The 23,921-nt window shown below is 35.9% G+C and overlaps 1 protein-coding gene and 1 pseudogene across 2 annotated transcripts; one reads left to right on the forward strand and one right to left on the reverse strand.

Moving 5' to 3' along the window:
* Positions 1–5,318: 5,318 nt before the first annotated feature.
* CLNS1A (chloride nucleotide-sensitive channel 1A) lies at positions 5,319–23,807 on the reverse strand. Of its 2 annotated transcripts, XM_039848126.1 has the most exons (7): positions 23,596–23,804; positions 18,439–18,575; positions 14,281–14,382; positions 13,601–13,708; positions 12,308–12,481; positions 8,641–8,731; positions 5,319–6,085 (listed from the first exon to the last, which is right to left on the reverse strand). In XM_039848126.1, the coding sequence occupies exons 1-6, from the start codon at positions 23,718–23,720 to the stop codon at positions 8,664–8,666; spliced, it is 714 nt and encodes a 237-aa protein (XP_039704060.1). In that variant the 5' UTR covers positions 23,721–23,804; the 3' UTR covers positions 5,319–6,085; positions 8,641–8,663. The 2 variants fall into 2 exon arrangements, with proteins under 2 accessions (XP_039704060.1, XP_039704061.1); XM_039848127.1 differs by lacking the exon at positions 12,308–12,481 and having other exon boundaries at positions 23,596–23,807.
* LOC120590722 (uncharacterized) lies at positions 9,351–9,469 on the forward strand (annotated as a pseudogene).
* Positions 23,808–23,921: the final 114 nt, after the last annotated feature.

The following is a 23,921-nucleotide window of genomic DNA, read 5'->3' on the forward strand; positions in this document are numbered from 1 at the left end:
TCTGTACACTCGAGTTGCCCAGACTTGTTTCCTAATCTGCCGCTTCAATCTCCCACACAAGGACATGCAATGGCTCCCATAACAAACCCAAACCCCCGCCCCGTTTCAGCACTTACTACTTACTCTACAATTGCCTGTTTCCTAGCCTGAGCATTTTGAAGCTAGGAATGCATCTTCTTAATCTCTATACCCACCAGTAAATAACAGGCACTCAAACTAAGCCCCCTATCCAAAATACTTCCCATTCCTTCACAGTTTCCTCCCACCGTAGCTAGTCAATTTTCTCAATATATACTTGCTCCTCCCGTCAGCCTGGTATCCTTTCAGAGTTATACTAAAGTCCATGCTTAATTTAGCCTCTGAGCCATTTTTTTACTACCAGAAATGATACATCTCAAATTGCAAAATTACCTCAGGAAATATTAAAAAACAAGCAAATGAAACTCAAATGTCCAAACTTTAATCCCATTACTTAAACTAGTTAACAGTAATGTGTACATATTAACAAAAGTTTAAAAATAAGTCTCTCGAGACTCCAAGGGCCACAGAGAGCTGCAGCAGTCAGAACAGCAAGAGAGGTTTTAAAAATTGCATTGAGAGGAAAAAAATGGTGTAGATGACAGAGGCTCTGTTCATCCCTCTGGCAACCAAATCAAAGTTGTGACAGAAACAAGGAGCAGCAACAAGGAAAAATCGCCTGGGATCAAGAGGAACAAGCCATACAACTAGGAAGAAACCCAAGAAAGCACCCTGCAACGGCAGAAGGTAGGACAGGGCAAGGACGCAGGGCTGCCAGGTCAGAGCAGCTAAATAAGATGGAGGCTGCGGCAGCAGCAGAAACCTCTTAAAGTGGCCCTGTCTGTGAGCGGATTTTCGTGGTGACCGACCTGCTCGCTCTGAGCACCAGTGCTGATTTGGCTGCGTCCAGCGGGGCACCAGAGACTTACAGGGAGACATTGTCAGAGTGAGGGCCGGAGCAAGACTCGCTTTGTACAGAAGTGCCAGCAGTATCCATTGTTCCCTGTTGAGCCCTCCCCTCTCCCAGTGCATCGGACACAGTGTCGCCATAGCCATAATGTCATCAAACTGGATAACAGAGGTAGCTCAACCCAGAGGGATTACTGAAACCCCGCCTCCCCCAACTCCCGATCCCTACAAGCCACATCTAGGTATATCCTCAGCGAGTCAGGTGCTCCCTGCTAAGCAGGGCCTAGACTCACACTGGAAGCAGCTGGCCTCGGATTCTGGTGTGGCCTTTTGAGGCAACTATAAGCACAGCATCTGTGGATTGCTTGCTGAATCTTGACAGGTGGCCCTGGAGGGGTAGAGGCTTGGGCTAAACTTGGCCTGTAGTTGAACCCCTCTCAGGACTGTGCCACTGGACACCTACTTCACAAATCCACACTAATAAGACCGGGAGACTTAAGAGCTCTGCTTAGTACACAGAAACAGACACGGAAAGGCAGCCAAAATGGGAAGACAAAGAAGCAGAAACCATATGAGAGAATAGAACAGAGATCCAGATATAATGGAGTCAAATAATCTAATAGATGCAGAGTTTAAAACACCGGCTACAAAGATGCTCAATGAACTTTTGGGAAGTGTAGATAAATTGAGTGAGAACTTCAACAAAGAGATAAAAAACATAAAAATGGAAATGGAAATTATAAAAAAGAACCAGTCTGAAATGAAGAACACATTATCTGAGATGAGAAGTATATTAAATGGAATAAACAAAGGAAGAAACCCACGAACGAGAGAAACTGTCTCCTTCCTACCCATCTCTCACTCCTCCCTGAAACAACTATTACCACTTTCTTATGTTCTTACAGATATTTTATGTATTAACAATCCTACTGTAATATAATCCCACTATAACATCTAGCTCCTTTTCTTCTATATAAATATCTCCAGCTTGATTTTTTTCCACTTAATGTACCTTGGAGCGTATTCAGTATTGGTACATAAAGATTACCTAATTCTATTTAAGGGATAGTTTTCCATTATATAGATGTGCTGTAAACATCTGACCCAGTTATAGACATTGAGGTTGTTTTCAGTTTTTTGCTATTACAAATAAAAGTGCAATTAATGTCCTTGTATATATAACTTTTCTTGATGTGCAAATTTATAGTATAAATTCTTTTAAATGTACTTTCTAGGTCAAAGAATATGTACATGTTTTAATTTTGACAAATAGTGTCCCCCTCAGTTTTTATAAAAACTTTCCTTAACTTTTATTATATACAATCTCAATTCATTAAAGTTCTTTTTTAAGATTTGGGGTTGCAGCATTCAAGCATCCTTCCTATTCGGGGTAGTCCTCTACCGTGAGAATCTGGGCAGGGGCAGTACCCTCCTACTACAGAAGCTGATAAGGCCAGATACTTGTCTTCTGTTTCTGGCAGCACGCACAGTGCCAACTAGGGCATTGTGGTGACTCAAAGGCACAGGGGCAATTAAGAAATCAGCCTAATAGCAACAGAAGAATCATAACATCTTATATAAACCACTCCTAGTTCTTAACCTTTTTATAAGCCTGATTTCAGCTTTCCTGTCCATTTTGTGAGCTACCAGATAGCCTTCTGATAACTTTTTTCTGCTTTAATTAGTGAGATTTGGAGTTATTTACAACCAGAATCTGGGCTGATACTTTTGGTCATATTTTTATGAACATAAATTGCTCCACTATTTTCCTATTTGCACCATACACTATAAAGGCTTAGACTGCTGTATTTGGTAATATACATTTGCTTTTCTTCATAACTGTCAGCAATTTACTGCTATTGATATGCCAATACAACTCCTTTCTTCCTTTCTAACCTATTGCATGCCTAGAAACTAGATGCTCAAGTACATCAGACCTGTCTGTAGAGCAAGAGTAGACTTGCAGTGAAGGCCTAAAGGTCCTATGAGAAAAATGCAGATTGCAGCACATCTATTTTAATTGTTCAGTGGATTTTTAAATTTCAGCCTTCTCAGATATATCCTAAGAGGTGAGTTAATGTTATATTTGCAGCTTCTTTGTTATAAAAAGAATGACTAGTACTAGTAATAATTAACACGTACTGAGCCATTTTCTAGGCACTGTTGTCCTAAGTGTATTAGTAATACATATAATCTTCAAGATAAAAAAAAATTCTAAGAATTCCTGTATACACTTTAGCTTTTCCATCCCCAGGTTACATATCTTTTTTATCTTCTTAAAATTATGTTAAAAACCAACCAAAAAAATTGTTAAAAAACAGTGAACAAAACTAGGTTCACTGCTCTCCCAAAAGGTTTTCTGATCTGTCATTGCAAATTATGAAGTCTTCCACATTAGATATTGGTTTTATGCATGTATATATGAACAAACAGAGTTAGATACTAGTGAAAATGTTTCTGTTTCAGCTTCTTTATCCAGAGATGGCAATAATTCTATTAAAATCCTCATAAGAGATTTGCTTAGAATTCAATTACTATATATTAGCCATGGAAGATGGGTACCAGATGTAGATTCACACACTCTAGAAATACTTTTGAAATGAGATTTACATGAGAATTAGCTATACAGTGAAACTATCTGAAATCCTGCATATAAAGCAAATTCTATCTAAACATCTCTCTCTCTGAACAATGAGTAATCACACTTTTTATTCTAAAAGTAAAGGACTACATATTATGATCATCTGTGCATAATCTCTCTTTACTAATACTGGCAAAGATCCTAACAAGATCTCAAAATATATTATCTACAAAGATTTAAATAAGTTTATCTGAAAAGTATCAATATCTGACAAACTGCTCTGAGGAGGAAACTCACTGAGATATTTTAATAAATACATTTTTTAAATGATAGAATCCAGTACAGATGACCACTAAGCCTAGTCCTTAGGGATATTTCAGATGGCTCATATTATGAGTGAAAAATACCTATGCATTTTCTTTAAATTTTCTCTACATCAACAAACAGGAAGCAAAACAATTCTATCAACACTAAAATTAAGTTCAAATAGAATCAAGAAATGTTGGCTTTTCATTATTTAATTTAAGTCTGACCTAATCTTTTCCCCACCTTCTCCTATTTTCTCAAAGCCATTAACTTGTATTACAGAATGTTACAGTTGAATCTTTGAAAGCTGTTAAGTCTAGTCCCCTCGTTTTACAGATTAGGAAATAGGTCCAGAGAGGTTAAATATCTTGTCAGCCAAGCCAGAAGTAGATGCTTGACCTCCTGCATCTTAGTTGAGTACATTATCCACAACACCAGGCTGACCACAGCAGTGTCTGCAAGAAATAGTGCACAGAATCTCCCCAACGTTTTGTTATGTTATCAGAGAAATTTATGCTTCACTGAAAGTTATGATTACAAGTCTGTAAGTATGACTTTAAAAAAAGAACTCAAATAGAATTTCTAAGGTCAGCCCATAAGAAAACCCCAACTGCTAACTGGAATGGATGAATGTCTAGGACAGAATGAGTGCTACTGAGACTTGGTGCAGAGAATTTTGAAAACTTCCTGTGCTATCCATTGAAATTTTAACATTGAAAACCCTGCAGTAAAGACAGATTTGCTTCCTTTCAGCTGCTGGTTAGATATAAGTCTATATGGTGTTTTGGAATATAGGCTTAAAAATCACAGCTCACTATCTCTGATTTTAAGCATTACTTTACCTTTCTCTGTAACTCATCTCTAAAGTGGGATAATAAAAGCACCTATACCTCATATATAGTTAAGAACAGTATATGAATAATGTATGCAAAGAATGCAGGATAGTGGCTGGTACACAGAAAGTCTCAGTAAATTTCAGTTTCCATTCCAAGTGGCCTTTTTCCTTGCCTCGTTTAACAAATTCAATATTTCTGAGTCTGGTCAGAAAAGGGAAAATTCCATTTTTTTTGTTTTTTTTTTTTCACTCTACCATGCAGGATGAGAGAAATCAAGTAAAAGCGCTAAAAAGAACACTGGGCTTAGTAGTGACAAACTAAAGTTAATTAGCCAAGTGATTCCGAATAGCTTTTCTAATCTTACTTTTAAGAGACTGAAAGTTCAAGTATAACTCTATAAATACAAACTAAAAACTGAGAGTTAATAAGTATAAGAAACCATTCCTGATCCAAGTGGAAGAAGCAGAAATCCCTTAAATGTGTTAAATCTTTGCCCTACTAAATATTTGCCAGAAGCTCTAACTATACATTTTCTTACTTATTTCATGTTCATGTTCTCAACAGAAATTGAACAAAAAATAAAACCAACAAGAGTCTCATTTTTTGGTCAGAATTAAAAGAAAAAACATTTCTCATTAATGGTTGTGGTCAAGAATGAGAGTACAATAATATAGAAAACCTAGATTTATTTATTAAGCTATTACAAAGACAAAACAATTATCATCTGAAGTACTTTGAGGACTTCATCACAATTTCTTGTTCTGTTACAGAAACTGACCTAAAAGGCTGGAAATTAAAGGATATAACTTGAGGTTATAACAGAACAAACTGCTGAAATATGGTGAAAGGAGCAAAAGCTAGTCAAGCACTTGTATTAGTGGTAGTATAGATGGCTGGGATGTTTCTGAAGAGGCTCTCTAGCGATGCCTGTTGAATTAATCTGGGTCCCAAATTAGTAAAAAAAAAAGATCATTATCCCATGGAGAATGAGCAGAGGCCAGGATTTCTCTGATATCTCTTTTTCTTTTTAAGGGGTAAGGGTATCCTTAGGCCCTAAAGGGGTATTTCTTAGATTCGACCTTTCTCCTATCCAGTCTACCTAAACCTTCAAGTGCCCATGCATTTTCACCAACAGCCCTACTAGGTTACGGAAAATGCATACACTGAAGGCATGAATTATAGGCTTACTCAGAGGGTACCTGGATACAGAAAGTTTGGGGATAAATAATAAACTACAAATATCCTCTTGGTTAAGTTAATTCACCTTTGTTAATAAAGGTCATAGTTTCTTCTGCTGGTGACTACTTGTTGTCTCCATATAGTCTGTCTCAAGGAAGAACTGGTTCAGGTAAGTTTTGGAGAAGGAAAATTACTTTCATCACACCCACCACAGAGTGGAAAAGGCACCAAGTTCTCTCCTACAGTTGAGTAGAATCTGTAAAACAAAAGGTTTACAATGTTTATAGTAATAATAATATCTATTATTTACTTAATGCCTAATCAAGAGTGCCAGGGGATTTAAATGTATTATATCTCAGTCTTTGCGACAATCCTGCCAGGTAGTTATTATCAACTCCATTTTTCAGAGGAGGAAACTAAGGATTAGTGAAGTCACATGCCTTGTCCAAAGACAAAGAGCCCCAGTATGTAGTAGAGTTGTGATTCCACCATTCGTGTGTCTTTCCCTTCACCCCATCTCATGCATTGAGAGGTCCTAGTTCCATTATCTTGAAATTTTAATCATTACATAAACACTCTAATTATTCTTTATTCTCTCATTAAAGGCAAATACAATTTTAAATGATTAAAAATTTACAGACATTGTTTGGAATTTAGGTCAATTATCCAGATGAAGAACTTGTATTAACTTTATGAATAAAACATCTCTCTGCTCCAGCTGTAGCATAAAATGAATAGAAAACAAATCATCAGCTCATTAGAAAGTTTGTGGCTATTTTATGGTTATTTCACCATAAAATTATATTACAAAGAATCCTAAGAATTCTCACCAGGGAACTGCAGTAACGTCCCATTTGTGTAATCATCAGTGACAGACCAAATGAGTTTCTCATAATCTTTGTTAATAGAGTGGTTGGTGTTCTCTGAATAGTCTACTTTTGAAGAAGAAATATGTGAAAACCAGAAGATCCAAAAAAATCTGTTTTCCAGTTTTAGTAAAAGATACTAAGTAAGTATTACTGAACTGAAAAGACCAAAATGCTATTAAGAACATGATAAATAAAATGTAAGAAATAAAGAAAGAAGACAAGTTTATACCAAAAGATTTCCTGTAAAGTAGAACAGTGAAGTATTAGCATCTGGAACTGTAAGATCTGAAAATTAAAGTTAACAGAGTTCCAGCAATATGAACACATATTTTTTTAGCTAACTGCAGAGGAGACATTGATGATTTTAGACTGTACAGCTACCAAGGATAAAAGTAAATGTTGTAGAACTGAAAATTAAGAATTTAAAGAAAGACATAAATCACAGAACTCTAAGAGATTATTTTCTGATAGCCCTACTGGCAGCACCTAAGATGAAAGCAGAGATCCATTATCACAATTCATGGTTAGTATAAGCAATGCTATATTCATAACAGCAATAATTCGGAAAGTAAATGGAGCTTGGAATAACAAGGGATCTCACAACCTAACTGGATGTCTGACAATGGTACAAGAGGCAAGCCAAAATATATAATCTTGCCATGCTACTACCATCTGCTTTAATAAAGGACATGGATATAAGTAGAATCTCAAAGACTTTCTGGAAGACATCTAGTATTCAAGAAAATGCTATGAGGTCAGAGGTTAGGAAGACATTATATAGAGGAGAAAAAGGGACAGCAATTTAACAGTGTAAAAATCTTACAGTTTCAAAGAAGGGCTGCTAGGATTACTAGCCTTATCTCTGTATGATATGAACTAGTTAAATGACCTTTAGATATTATCTAACACAGGAGTCCCTAAACCCCAGGCCGCAGACCAGCACTGGTCTGTGGCCTGTTAAGAACCAGGCCGCACAGCAGGTGGTGAGTGGAAGGTGAAGGAGAGAAGCTTCATCTGTATTTGCAGACACTCCCCAGTGCTAGCATCATCACCTCAGCTCAGCCTCAGATCATCAGGCATTAGATTCTCATAGGAGCACCAGTCCCTGGTGCCAGAAAGGCTGGGGACTGCTGATCTAACATATAGTTGAGATACTCAAGCTGGCAAAGCATGGTTTATTTCTCAGAGTAACATAGAACAAATAAATAGCCAGGGAAAAACTGTACGCCAAGCTCATGAGAAGGTCAGAGGAAAGAAAACTGGCAGTGAGCTCTCATGTCAGTCAAGAAAATCAGGTATAAAGCATCCTGGGAAATGTTAGCTTTTGGACAACTGTACATGGACTTGTTATGGTTTGTCAAATCAGCCTTGAACAGTAAGGTTCTCAGGACCTTGGTCCATCATTATTTTCAGAAGGGAAACTGATACAAGATTATGATTAAAGGCTTTAACTCAGTTTAGTATAACTTCTAATTTCTCCCCAATTCAACAAGCAGTGAGTCGCAGCAAACCTCTGCTTTGTGTTTTTTAATGAATGAACATGGTAAGGTTTCAAATATCATAAGTGGGAAAATGTGGCTCAAGAGCAGACTAGGACATAATCTCAGGCTTTGCTGTTCCCACATGAGCCAACAAGGGAGAGCTCCATTTCTGAATAAAGGAATAACGTCATTCTCTTTAGTCCACTGAAGATGGGTGTCTTATTTTCCCATGTACTTTCAGTGCCTGGCGTGTGGTAAGTGCTCAGTAAATGTTAATTAACCTGAACATCACCATGTTTGCAGATCTTGACTTCTTAGAAGAAAAAAAAAAACACATAACTTTCAATTATTTCAGAAATGGATAAACTGCTAATTTTATAGAGTTCTCTTGAATTATTAAAATAAAAATTATTTGAGATGATTTTCACATTCATTGACAAGGGAAAAAATAAACTACTTACCCCAAAGCAGCAAAAAATTATTTTCAGTGATCAACATCTGCATCCTCAAACTGTCCAGCAACTGTTGGTGTAGTATCTACCTCCATCCCATCTGAGGAAAAAATTAACCACTGAGCAAAAGTCTACTTCATACTTTAGACAGATTCGGCTTATATTTCAACCAGAAGGAAGCTAGTGCCCTCTGTTGGTTAAGCATTGCTATTTCTTTCTCTTTTGAAAATTGAAGTTATCAAGAACAAATTGAGAAAGAAAAATGCCATCTGTATATTTAGGCCAAGTTAAAATTAGTCTACACATTTAACATTTACTTTGTAAATTCTCAACTTTAACAATGACAGAATGCTAGGTAGGAGTTGTCTACAGCTGCTTTCTCCACTTCCGCACTTCCCATTCACCCCTCAACTTTTCAGCCAACCACAAACTGGCTTCTGCCTCTAGCCCCTGGGTACCCTACCACCTGGAAAACCAACACAGCAAGCAAATGTAACACATATCTATAATTAACTCATCATCTTTCCACATAGAAAATGCTTCTCATTCCCATCTTATTAAAGATATCTCTTACCTGCCTAATCCAGGATCCCCCACCACATTTCTTAACTTGTTGCTTCCATCTCTTAAGTAGCTCCCAAATGTTAAGTTTTTTGACATTCACTGCCCCTATCTAATTTAGTTCACTATCTCTCATCTAATTTAAAACTTAAGTTACTGTCTACGGCCATGCTACCCTGAACAAGCCCGATCCCGTCTGATCCCGGAAGCTAAGCAGGATCGGGCCTGGTCAGTACTTGGATGGGAGACCACCTAGGAAAACCAGGTACTGTAGGCATAAAAAATAAAAATAATAATAAGGGATGGTAAACTGACAAGGTCCTTGCAATCTGTGAGATCAACCAAGGGTTGCCTTGCCTTAAAAAAAAAAAAAAAAATTAAAAACTTAAGTTACTTAACAGTTTCTCTCCTTCCCTCTAGTTAATTTTCTATATTATAGCCAGTCATCTTCTGAAAAATTCTGCAATGGCTTCCCACTGACCTAAGTGTAAAGGTGCAATTCTTTAAGTTTTCAAGTTCCTTTAAGATATAGCTCAGTTCGCAATCCACCTTCACCTGTTGAGCTAACTATCCTTCATACTCAGAGATCCAGATATAACGAACAACTTTCAGTTTGCAGAGCTGAATGATCTCTTAAACCTTTGAACATGGCTGATCCTTTACCTGCCTCTCTCTCCAACCTGTATGTAATCTCCCATCACACAGGTCATTTTTCAGATCTTGCCTTAGCTGTCACTTACTCCATGAAGGCTGGGTGAAGGGCCCAGCCTTTAGTTCTGCAGATTCTCAAGCTTCCCCTGTATCTCAGTGTTGTACCACAATGTACTGTAACTGCTTAATAAGTTATTTTTCTCTCTACTAGAATGCCACTGATACGAAGATAGTAACATCATCTCTCTTAAGCACTGCTGTATTCTCTGTACCTGGTACAATAAACTCTTCTTGATGTAAATAAGTGCATGAAGCCCTGAAATACCACTAATAGATAGTGTGTGATTAAATGGCAAAAAGACTGAAATTTACTAAGACAGATCTCAGGTGTTCTCACCACACACACACATACACAAACACAAACATACAAAAGATAATATGTGAGGAATGGAATTTAATTAGCTTAACTATAGTAGTAATTTTGCTATGTATGTATGTATATCAAAACATTATGATATACACCTTAAACATACACAATTTTTATTTAAAAAATTTTTAAACAAATAAAAAAGTGCATGTCAAACTAAAGTTAAATAAATAAGTAAGTAAATAAATAAATAGATAAATGGCAAAAAGGATTAGAAGATGGGAAATGGTACAGACTGAAGAAGTTTTATACAGAGGCAACTCTGTATATGCTAATGAGGCTTAGGAATAAAAGTCCAAAAATCTCACTTTAGCAAAGTGTTTGAGACCTTAAGTATTTCGTTTGCTACAAAGCATTAAATAAGAAATTTTATAAATAATAATAATAGTAAAATCCTTCAGTGATGAAAGGCTTTTCAATGGTCAAGGGCACTCTCCAGCCAATCACTGTAATGAGAAAAGATAATATCTTGAATTCTCTCAACTACGAGTTTGGTAGAGCACTAGAAATCATTTAAGCCATCTCACCCTAAAGCCTATGTTAGAGGCTCACCAGCTAGGGTTTAAAATGGAGAGACAACATAAGAAATAATTGTGACCCAAAGCCTAAACTTTTCCAAATTAAAATATCCCAGAATTTCAGGATCTCCAAGTCAACATGCTAAGTGCATAGAGATGTTAATCGCAGCATTATAAGAGAAACTTAAATGTACCAAACAAGAGAAAAATGATGGTAACTCTCTTTAAGAATATTCAACATCACTAAAAATTAGAAGTGTTAAGACTCTTTAACAACATAAAATATTTACAATACATGTAACATGCAAGAAGTGCTTATAACAGTGCCTGGTATATTATTTTTGCACATCAGCTTATTTAATCCTCTTATTAGCTATTAGACATGAAGCAACTTATGTGACCTTGCTGTGTCTTAGTTTCTTCATCTGTAAAATAGGGATCATAATAGCATCTACCACAGAGGTTCTTGGAAGAATTAAATGAATAAATATGTGTAATGTTTAAATCAGGGTCTGGCACATAAGAGTACTACCTAAGTGTTTTACTGAGAGTTGTAGGAACAAGACAAGAGACATTTAGGGGTAAAGATAGAGCTATTTCTTCAGAGTCAGAGAGAAGGGTCTGAATTTTATATGGTGAGTATCAAGCAATCACTGAGGGGACATCCTTATATAAGACTGAGAGTGTTCTCAGAAGATTAATATGGCACAGTGAGGTTGAGGAAGGGATGATAGAGGCAAAAAATTTACTACAAATTTGGCATGAGAAGAAAAGGACCTAGGTTTGGAGGATAGGGATAGTAATAGCAAAGAGATCTAAAAAGCCTTTTAAAAGAAAAATCCATGGAACTCAGTATTGGGCTGGATAAGGAAATAAATGGTAAAGGATGAATCCAAAGTACCTCAAGAAACTAACTGAAGTAGGATACTTAGAAAAGGGAATGAGTCTCAGGGAAAATAGTTACAAAGAAGCTTACAAATATAAGACAACTAAAACATACACATTTAAAGCCACTTGTTTAAGGTCCAGATGGTTATCATAAAAAAGAAAACTCATTTCCTGAATGCTACTTAGTCTTTTTAATCAGCTGACTTAGATTTGCATATAATCTTGTAGAAATTCGTTTTAAAATTAAAAACAGCAGCATCACTGTGCACGCACACACACATATATACACATAAGCGAACAAACAAAAAGTCTGGAAAAATATGCAACAGAAAATTAATAGATGTCTCTCAATTAGAATTAAACTTGATTTTTCATTTCTTCTTTGCCTATGCCCTTAAAAAAAAATTTTGACTGAGGACATAAACTGTTTTTGTAGTTAGGAAAACAAGTTTAAAAAAACTGACATGAGAATTCCCATTCTATGTAATTCTACATCAGCTTCCTACACTACAAAGAGTTAATTCTGAGATGTGTCTTAGTTTCCAAAAGAACCTACACACATCCCTCCATAATTTCCCTTGTTGCCTAAGTGACCATCTAACTGTTCATACTGAAGAGAAAGAATACTCACCTTCATAATCTCTTATTGAATCTTCTGTCCGGACTCCAGCCATGTTATACTGGCTGCTCACAGACTGAGAAAGCATTCCTTCTAATCTCTCCAATGTGGCCTGGCCTTCTGCTGTTAAATGGGATAATCCTTCTTCATAGGTGTAAAATGTAGGAATGTCCCCCTGCCCTTGTTCTAAACAAATAAAAAGCTTTTAAGCTATTGTAAAACAATTAGAAAAAAAAAAAATAGATATTCAATAATGCATTTACTGAAGGTACAATGAAAAAAGGCTTCTAGGAAAATACTTTTCAACATTCATTTAACACACATAAATAGGCCATCTGCTGAAAATAGAGATACAAAGAAAATGTCCCTACCCTCTAGGATGAGAAGGGATTCTAAGAGAAGAACCAATAAATGGCAACTCCCTAAGAATCAAATATCTGGGGACCAGGAGGAAAAAATAGTGTTCCTGAGGCCAGGGAGTCTTATATTATTACAAAGTGGGAATTTTACAGGTGAGTGCAAATTAATTTGATATTAATTTATACTGAAGGTTTTTTCTTGATTAAAATACATGTTCCTTTAAAAAAAGCAGAAATTCTAGAAAATACGAAGAGTATTTAAAAAAGAATCATCCAAAAAACTCAGTGAAGATGAGAATGTATTTAGATATATAAAGGAGAATGCCAGAAATGAGTTTGTCTCATGCCAGAAAGTGGGTACATATGGAAGAAAGGGCTTTGGATAGCCAAACTGGTGTACAGGAGACCATAGGCAAAAGAAAAAGAGCACAGCAGGCACCTCAAGTTACAAGATTCTATCAGGCTAGTGACTACATTCTGGTCTGCAAGTGAAAATACTGATAGATAAATGAAGTATTTTCTAGGAAATGTTCTAGGAAAAAAAAGTGACTTTGGCAGCGAACTGTACGAAAGGATATGTTAAATAAAGATGCAGATGATATAAGTTTCAGGGGATGGAGGGAGAAGGCCTATTCTCTGGGGGCAGCTACATCAACTTAAAAAGACTCTTGTGACTACCTACTTTCCTATCTACCATTTTCTTTCCTTCCATTTATCTCTATCCTCCCCACCAACCCAATAATCTCTATTTCTTACCCTCAAGCTCAAAAGCCCATAAATTTTTCCAATTTGACTTAGACATGAATTATGTCACTCACTTTTATTAATAATACTATATCAGTACTTAGAGATATAAAGAACTAAAATCCCATCCCTTTAGTACAAATAAGAGCTTAAAATGAAACACACACACACACAAACACCTTTAAAATTCTACTTCACTAACCATGTGCTTCCACATCATATTCTTCTCCATCGTAATCATCTGAATCTTCATCCTCAGGATCTGGATGCAAAGCCTGGCATTCACACATTGCAGTGAACATTGCCTCCACTAAGCAAAGAAATTAAACTGTAATTAATATTGCTTTCTGGCCAAAGTGCAATAAAAGTTAATTAAATAACCATCGGTGTAAATAAAGTGCTTGATGGCAATGGACAAGTCACAAAATTCTGAGTTTATTTCAAGATATTATTGAGATCTCCTAATTCCTGATGGGTTTTCTAAGGAAAAGGGTCAAGAATCCTAGTCAGACTGCTGTTATCATAGAGAAGCCCCTTGCAGCTAAAGGGCTCTTTCCAGTCATCCTGGCATCTCCCGCTTTGGAACTGCCATGACTCCTCAGCCCTCTAACTGGTGAGATTTATAGTCAACAGCATCAAGTCAATTAAAAAAAAAAAAAACAGCTTCCTCCACTCGCAAAACACACCAAGTAACACTGTATCTACTATACTATCATCACATTCACAATCTTTGCTATTAATAGGGATCTGGGCCTCAATAATAGTACAGATGTTAAAAAGAAGAAAAAGCAGTAGAATGGAGGTAGTGAAAGAAAGAATGTGTGTGTCAATAGGGGGAATGTTTGGTACATGAAGGAAAAAGAAATTCTACAGAACACTCACATGCTGATTTATCACTAGGCACAAATCTAAATTCAGCAATAGGTTCAACATCATCATCACTATCTTCCTCTTCTTCATCAGGAACAGATTCTTTTGATTCTTCTAGAGAGGGATAAAAATAACCTTTTAATGCTGTTATTTGTTTGAAAAAAAAAAGTCTGAAAAAACTTCTTAAAGGATGCTTATTGACATATCTAAATACTAAAATTCAATTACTTCAAATTATAGGGACATGGTTATTTTAAAGCTAAAAAAAAGACTCTGGATAGTCTCTGGTCTAGTCGCACTGTACTTCACTGAGCCCTAGAGATTCCAAGCCCCTTCGAGGTCACGTGGGGGGTGAAGAAAAGTCAGGCCTCTCAAAAGTACAGTTTCAATGTCATCTGCTTCTCTTACCTTTCACCTTGAAACAAAGGGTACAGAAACAGTTTGTAAACCTCTGATGTAATTCATTACTAACAAACAACAGATGAACAACCAAGGCCCTTAAGTTAACTGACCCAACAGATAAATTAACAAAGTCTGCGAGCAAGAAAAACATACAAATGTTCAACAAAGAGAACATGTACATGCAGCTGGTGAAGCGGAAACTGTCTGGAGAGGTATATCCTACTGAGTGTATGTCCTCCTACTACCCAGCAATGCCTCATCTAGATACCTATGTACATAATTAGTTTGTACAAAAATGTTTACTGAAGTACCACATGTACTAGTGAAAGTAGAAATAAAATGTTGATCAAAAAAAAGAAACAGATGTATTGCAACCAGGTCATATTACGTTATATAACAGCTATCAGTTAAAAATGAACATATGTGACTTATAGGTATCAAAATAGATTACAAGCACAGTTGAGTGAAAAAAGCAGTTGCAGAATATATATAATACCACTTACATTAAAACCTTAAACACATTACAAAACCATTACATTGCTAAAAGTATACTACGTAGTCATTAAAAATCTAAAAGCACAGACAGGAAGTACACATGCCATCTTTAGGATGTTTAACTCCAGAGACAGTGAGAACGAAATGGGACGGAGAACAAAAAGGATTTCAACAGTATTGACATACTATCTATATTTCTTTAAAAGACTAGAGTAATTATGAAAAATGTTACAATTTATGCTGAATATTGAATAACAGAAATTTTTTATTACTCTCTACATTTTTCAATATTTGAATTATTTCATAATAAAGTCAACAAAATACTTAAATATACCCCAAAACATCAAAACATGTTCAAAACCAATAATCTTAAAAATATAAAGTAAATTTTGTTTAGCTCATTAAAAGTGACCATCAAAATAATGTTAATTCTCCATGCAGCTGAAAATAAAGTGGAAAGGTATTATTATATAATACTATTCAAAGTATAAATTGTTATAAACTTTCTGGAAAGCAATTTACAATATATGTTAAAAGCTTTAAAAATGTTTATTACCTTTATTGCAGCAATTTTACTCATAGGAATCAATTAACAGGAGATAGCCACTAAATCTCTAACTTTCCTTTTTACAATTCATACAAACTTACTGTAGAATTATGAAAAGATACGGGTAAGCAAAAAGGGAAATTTTAAGTAATGGCCACTATCAACAATGTTAAAAATAATAGACTTAATGGGACTTTTCCTGTCCTGTTTCTGTTATTATATTGTTAAATATAACACACATGTCCTTTGTAAACAAGCAAAATAATACAAAAATATTAGAAAATTCTAAATAATTCTAAATAGTTGAATATATTATAGTACTATCTAACTTTTTCAATGTATTTTAAAAAACAAAATGGTATCATACCATAATTATTATTCTATAACTGAATGAACATCACTTTTTAAATTATAAAAATAATATGTGCTGGTATAAAAGTAATTGAAAGAGTCTAGGTGGATTCAAAGAAAAAGTCCCTACCACTCTTAATTTCTCTCCCTAGAAATAACCACTATTAACACTTTCTTTTATATCCTCAGGAATCTACCTTAGAGCAATAAATAGAAATGTTATACAGTATTTTTACAATTAAGAAAAAAATACAACCATGATCAACACTCACCAGCTCACGCTAGATCACTGGGGTGGCTGCCATACTCTCAGTCTTTTTAAACCTTTCTAGATTTTCAACAATGGTAATGAATTTAGTAATTTTAAAAATAATCTAATGACCTCAACAATAAGCTGATGGTCTATTTTAAAAAGGTTTATGAAGGTAAACCAAAGAGAAAAAAAAATCTGGAGCTTGGAGAATCAGGATGAAACAAAGGCTAGGAAAAAAGGATCCAAGCATGTATAACTTACGAGATGAATATAGAGTTCCAGATAAACAGAACTGGAGAACTACTGAAATAAATGTAACCCAAGAAGGAGGATTCTACTTTCTAGTAAGACAGAAAAGTCCTACTCAATTTAGTTAAGAAAGGATTAATTATAATCCCAACAATTTCAACTTAAAGTAGCTACTCCAAATCTACTGAATCTTTATTTCCTAAATTGGGATTCCAGCATTTGCATTCTTAACAAGAAAAAGCCCCAGATGTTTCTAATGTGCAGCTAGGTTTAAAAACTAAAGACTACCACAATCTCCTAATTTTTCTGGGTGAAAATGAGGCACAGAGAGATGAAAATGACTTGCTTATCGAGTTAATGACAGTCTTCTTATGCATTTCTCTTTAGCTAGCTTTATTCAAGATAGGTTTATTCAAACCCTACCTTTCCAGCCTTATTTTTTGACATATACCTTTGCCTAATGCCAGTGTTCTAAACTATTTACGGGCATTTCACATCAACATTTGGAACTGACAAGGGTATTGCTAATGTTTTGCATTTCTATGAATTAATGATGATTTAAACTAAACATATAATACTCTTAGTTATGAAATCATAGTCGCATTTGCTTAGATGGAAAGTGAACTTTGTGTCTAATACCTCTTCATTTGGAAGTCTTAATACAATCCAAGGTCAACTACCCTCTCTTTTAAACTTTACTAGATTTTTATCTATCTTTGGGCCCTTTCCAATGACAAGAGTTTGAAATCTTATAACAAAAATATTTTCCATAGCTGAATTGGTCATTCCCACTTAATGAGGCAGGGCTTGCCAAAAGCCTTAAAAATTACTAAATAATTAGTGTAACATTGAAAATAAATGGTAATTTTATATCTGAAATCGTATTAAAATTCCAAATTGAAGGAGCAATAGCAACAGGAAAACTTACAGGAGTGTCTCTTATATACTATTTCAAAGAAAAGCAACCCATTATTTTAAAAGCAGAAGTTTACTAAAGGTGTAACAAATGTCCTTTCAACCCCAAAGTTCTGTATTTCTACAAAAGGTGAACCTATTAAAAGAATACAATATAGCACACCAACTTCTTATTTAGTCACACTTACAAAAATCAAATGTTATTTTGTGCCTAACTTATTTCTCATTTTGCATTCTTACAACCCAGTCAAAAGCCTAAAAAAAGATTTTATCTTTCTTACTCTACCTTTCATTAATTTCACTAGATTTTTATGAATCTTTGTAGTTATGTCCAACAGCAAAAACACCAGCCTTGACACTACTGACATTTGAACTAGATAATTCTTTGTTATGGCAGGCTGTCCTGTGCATTGTAGGGTGTTTAGTAACATCCCTGGCCTCTAACTGCTGGATGCCGGTAGCACTATTCGCCCCTTCCAGTCAGGACAATCAAAATGTCATTGTCAAATATAGGGGGAGGGCAACATATCCCCCCCTGAGAACAGAACAAAACAGGTTCTCTCCTTGGAAGCACAAAGTATACTGATCCAAGCTTTAAGAGTGCCAAATATAAATGCCTTTGCAAAAAGAAAGTTAAACTCAAGAGAAAAAATTAGAAACACATATTGTAACTGAATAATTCTAAGTGCGAATATATAGAAAGCAAAAGGTAGTTTCCAAATTATTTTACTGTGTTGAAATTTTGCTTAATAAGCTATTATTCAAAATAGGTCAACAGCTTGAAAATTACATTGATATATAGAAAGCAAAAGGTAGTTTCCAAATTATTTTACTGTGTTGAAATTTTGCTTAATAAGCTATTATTCAAAATAGGTCAATAGCTTGAAAATTACATTGATTGCTTTTTAAAATATAACATGCCACCAAAGGCAGCTCAAGATTAAATTACCATACATACCTCCAAATTTGGCATTCACCATAACATACAAATGCTCTCGTGGATATGCATTTAGGTCCCTGGACACTGCATGCAAACTAATGGTAGGGTATTCCAGTGAGAATCCTAATCCAGAGCCATCTAACCAAGACAGGCGGCTGAAAAACACATTTTAAATAGATTATTTCAAGAAAGTAAATCCTAACTTAATATCCTAAAGTTTATAAAGATTCGGCTTGGACACTTATGCATGTGAATAAGAAATATTCCTAAAAAATGAAAATTCAGCAGCAGGAACTGGATTTAAGACCAATTCTGTTATGGTCTCTTTTCCTCTAGCTAAAAGTTCAAAGAGATCTGAAAAGCAAGTTTTCTAAACTCACAAGTGTGTTTCTGTGCCTTTCCGCTTGTTCTCATTTGGAATGGCTTTAGGCACCTTCTTTGCTTTTGAAAATCTTCTTCACCTCATTAGGTCTTAGCTCCTCCTTGATTCTTCCCTCCAATTACTCCAGTCCATAATGATTTCTTCTTTTTCTAAAGTGTACTTATGCTCAGTAATACATCATTTAGCACTTAACTCTGTGATAATATGAATTTTATGTGTACCTTCAGAGAATGTGAGCTAACTGACAGGAGAACCTGTCATATTCTTTATTTAACGTTCTTCAAAACCACTAGCATAGAGCTCAGCATGTAAACATATAAATACCCAGGAATCACTATTTTCTCCACTAACCCTACATTAAATGAAATGCACATGAAATGGCTGTAATCATACTTACCACAAGTTAGAAAATAATTATCATATTGAAAGATAGACTTTATGAAGACTTTCATTTATTCTGCAGCTTTAAGAGAAAGCCACAGATAAGCAAGGTCTAGTTTTCCCTCAAAAGTGGTCAAATGCAAATATTTTACTGGTGTAATAAAAGAAACATATCACCAAAATTAGTATGTTGCTGGTAATAAATACTTAACCATCGGGAACTGCATCACTTAGCAGGAAAAAAATGTAGCAAAAATGTCAAGAAACAACAAAAAAGTTAATGCAATAAAAGTTATATAACATACTGGTTACACAGGGCGGGAGGGAAATGGGAACTGGCTAATGGGTGCCAGTTCTTTTGGGGGGCGATGAATATATTCCAAAATTGACTGTAGTGATGGTTGCACAACTCTGTAAATAGACTAAAAACTACTGAATTGTACACTTTAAATGGGTGAATTATATGTCATGTGAGTTACAGTATCTCCATAAAGCTGTTATTAAAAAGTTAATACAATATAACCCCTGTATCATTCTGTTTTCTACACAATTTTAACAACTGTAATTGTCTAATTTCTTTTTTTAATTTTTTTCTCTTAACTGGTTGTCTAGTTTATAACCGATCAAAACCAAATAAAAGAGAAGCCAGGACTCCCTAGCACAAGAACAATGACAGTGCAGCAGTCAACTCATTCATATTCAATGTAAAAGGAGGTTGAATTTACACTTCAGTCCCCCTAAAGGATATCAATGTCTAACAGCACAAGTGTGTAACACGTGACCCTCACTTATCAAAAACAAAAGAATTAAATTGTGATGAAAACTGAACGACTCTGTAAATATACTAAATGTACACAAAAAAGCAAAAGTGAGAAAATATGTAGACATTTGGAAAGATTTTCATTGAACATGCTTATTAAACAAGAAAAAGAAAACCTGGGAGGCTTAAATTGGTAAATGTTAAGGAGCTTAAAGTGGTAAAAGCTCTATAAATGATTTTCTAGAATGACTCATCCCAAGGGAATAGATTTTATTATTGTAATTAGACGGTGCATACTGCGTGTGCCTTTCCTGTCCACTGCTTTCGTTTTAACATGGAGATGAAATAGTGTTCATGTAGCATAGAGGTATTGCCAGTCCTTTACTAAAACTATTATTATTTTAAGCAAATAAACTCCTTTCTCTCACCTCAAAAATCCCCTGGCACTATCACAATTCAGAAAGTATTCCAAATTTAGGTGTCCAAAATTTCAAATATCCAGAGCCAGAAAACTTTCTTTAATGACTCGATCAGAAGACGGAAAAACTGAAATACAAACACAGACCCAGTGCCCACCAAATTATGGCCTTTACTTTGAAAAGCACATAGTAATTGCTCTGTAGTTTCTTACTGCTGGCAGGATAAAAATGCTGCCTCAGCACATTTCCTATGGAGTCCTCATAATCTTATACATGGACATGGATTATACACTCTATAGAACACAAGAAGTTCCACTTAAAAGTAACATTTACTCTGACCATGAAGTTCTGATTTTTATTTATTCTCTTTTTATATATTCTAAACAAAAAACAAACAAAAATAAAAATCAAATTAATTATACCCAGTCTCAAAGAAACCATGAATCATAAAAGGGAAAAACAAGAATTAGAAAGCCAGTAAACATGCAGAGGAATGTTTTGCTTATTTCCAATGCTTTTGCACAGTATGATCAGCCTCCTTTACTCCTGGCATGGTGTGAAGATAGGACAGGCAGTTAAGAGAGATCTTGAATTTGAGTTGGTTTAATTATTTGGTTTTAAAATAATTTTGGAATAAGATATAAAAAGAATTACTTATAAGTTTAAATTACCTATTTTAATTTAATAACTTATTCTATTTTACCTGTTTCAAATGATCTATTTTGAATAATTCAAGCCTTTGTTCCCTTCTTTATCCATAAAACATCAACTTCCTATGAAAACTAAGCCTGATAATTCTAAATCTCTCAATATACATCTGAGAAACTATCTACCTAAAACCAAATCAGACGCTGTTCTTCTTTATCTAAAATGGTTTCCCCAAAGCCCAAGGGCTATAAGCCAAGCTTGTGAACATGGCTCTCTCTTTCTCCAGTTTTATTATTTTTCCAATCTTTCTCTCTCATTTCCTAAGATGAAGAACTGTTAAACTGTGTGTGTACTGTATGTACGTATATATTTTTTACATGCATACTTAAAAAAATACACATACACACATACATATCCTAGCACAATACTGTTTCTCACACTTGCCACTCAGCACTCTATTTCTTTTAATTAGAACAATTCCCCTTTGCCCCACCTCATTTACATGGTTAACTGTTAATCTTCATTTGTCACATCCTCCAGGAAGCCTTCCTAGTTTGAGAGCCTGAGTCTATCAAGACTTGGAAATGCTAGGTAGGAAAGAACATAAAGGGGGAAGAGACCAGGGAGGTGAAGCTAACAATGAGTATAGAAGAATGAACAGAGGTGTCCAAGGTACTATCCTATTTTTAACCTGAATGGTGGATGTACAGATGTTGGTTTAATTATAATTCTTTAAACCATAGACCTATAACATTCTTTTTTGTATGTATATTTTACAAAAATATTTTCTTAAAGAAAGGTAAGAGATTTGTTAGTAAAAGCTGACATAAATTTTTAAATAGATAAGAACTTTAGGAGTTTGTGCTTCCTGAGTGTGATAACTGTATTGTGGTCATAAAGAGAATGTCTTTGTTCTTAGGAGATATACGCTCAAGTATTTACAGGTAAAGTCGCGACATATCTACGACTCTCGAATAGCTCAGAAAAGAGAGAGATAAACATGGCAAAATATTAAGTGATGAATCTTTGTGAAGGGTCTATAGGTATTAATTAACAACACTTGCAACTTTTCCTTAGATTTGAAATTTTTCAAAATTTAAAAACAAGTATAGGATCTTCCCCCCAAATGGAGTTACATTATAGAAAGAAGAGCCAATATACAGAGAAGCCACAGAGGAAAAAAAGGATTGTGTAAGAGCTAGAAATCTATCTTTGCTACGCTTTCCACCACTTAAAAGAAATTGCTCTCTCAAGATCACCAAAGATCTCCTTGTCAATACCTAACAGATGCTTTTCGGATCTTATTTTATTTGATTGTTACTCCCTCTTCTCTCAAGTCTCTTCTTCCATGACCTACCTCTTAATGTAGAAGTGTCACCACAGTTCTATCCTTGGCCCCCTTCTCTTCTGGGGTATCTAATCTAGTCCCATGAGTATTTGCTAACACTTACACTAATGATTTCCAAATCTCTATCATTAACACCGCTCTCCCAAGATAAGCACACATGTCCAATTAATCCCCACATGTCCAGACCAAACTCATTATCTGCATTTCAGCCCAAATTTGCTTTGCCTCCCATCCACAGTTCCTATTTCGCTGACTGGTCAAAAGCTTAAACTTTGCTCAAGATCTGGATTTCTCTCTAAACAAAGAGTTCTTTATATTTTGTGCATGTGTGTGTCCTCTGTGGTAAACAGAATTTTGGCTCCTATAACCTTCATCCCCTGGTGTCAAGACTGTGAATACTGTATGTTACAAGGCAAAGGGGACTTTGCAGATGCAATTAAGGTTACTAATCAGTTGACAAAATAATAGAGAGATTATCCTGGATTATCTATGTGGGTCCAACACGAGCTCTTAAAAGCAGAGAATTTCCTCTGGCTGTAGCCCAAAGTGATGCAGCAGAAGGGAAAGTCAGAGAGAGATCTGAAAGACAGTAAGGTCCCTGTGTAAAGGAAACAGGGCCCTCAGTTCTAGAATCGCAATATTTAAGACATGTCTATCTGACTGTGAAAATATAAAGTACTGTAAGTGGCCAAATAAAAGGGCAATTCCTTCTAGGAATGGAAATGGGCGTCAGAAATGGGAACTGAGAGGTCCCTGTGGATACGATCCCAGCCTGCGTGGAGATGAGGTTGTTCCTCTCCCCACCCACACCTACGGAAGAAAATCTAAATCCCTGACCAAATTTCCAAAATCCTCCACAAAATCCTGCCCAGGGCAACATCTCCCGCACCTGTTCATCAGAAAAGACAGTCAGTCACATCGATGACTCTAACTCGGGGTCTAGAAACTCAAAACCTTAAAACAAGACCTTGAATAGAGAACAAGGCACGCACTAGACCTCCGGAAACAGACAAGTAAAAAGCACAATCAATGAGGAGAACTCCCTCTGAAGAAGAGGAAAAGGAAGGCTCCAGAGGAAAGGGCACGAGAACAATCGAGCTCCCTCCTAGCAGAGGTATCCCCGAGGCGACAGGGAGCACGCGCTCCCGCTCCCTGCAGCCACTGATGTCGCGGTCTCACCCCCGCTCCTCTGCAGCAGGCGGCGCGCAGGAGCAGCCCCCGGGAACACGGACCCTACCTCTCAGCGATGTAAAGGGTGCCGTTGCCGAGGCCCTTCCCGTTCAGCACAGCCTCGGTATCTGGCTGCTGATGCCGGAGTCCCTCAGCCGACCCCGGCGGCAGGAAACTTTTAAGGAAGCTCATTGCAGCAGTGAGCACAGAGATACAAGCCAGGAGGAAGCTGAAGAACAGCAAACCCGGTTCGCCGCGTCCCGCCCCGGAAGCGGTGGCGATTACCCCGGAAGATCTACTTAGCCTGCACCAGCGTTTGAGGGTCATCCACCATAGAGATGAGACGTTCTAGGGCTACCTCTCGGAGGCCTGAGATGACCCGGCTGAGTTTGT

Source organism: Pteropus medius, unplaced genomic scaffold (genome assembly GCF_902729225.1).
Source record: "Pteropus medius unplaced genomic scaffold, Ma_sr-lr_union100, whole genome shotgun sequence".
NCBI classification, from domain to species: Eukaryota; Metazoa; Chordata; class Mammalia; order Chiroptera; family Pteropodidae; genus Pteropus; species Pteropus medius.

What these genes read in the sequence shown, in the direction of transcription:
- CLNS1A (XM_039848126.1), bottom strand. Translation starts at nt 23,720, where the DNA reads ATGAGCTTCCTTAAAAGTTTCCTGCCGCCGGGGTCGGCTGAGGGACTC. An exon ending in GGTGAATGCCAAATTTGGAG is followed by an intron (nt 14,383 to 18,438) that starts GTATGTATGGTA and finishes ATCCCTCTCTAG; the next exon opens with AAGAATCAAAAGAATCTGTT. An exon ending in TTCAATAAGAGATTATGAAG is followed by an intron (nt 8,732 to 12,307) that starts GTGAGTATTCTT and finishes TTTTTTCCTCAG; the next exon opens with ATGGGATGGAGGTAGATACT.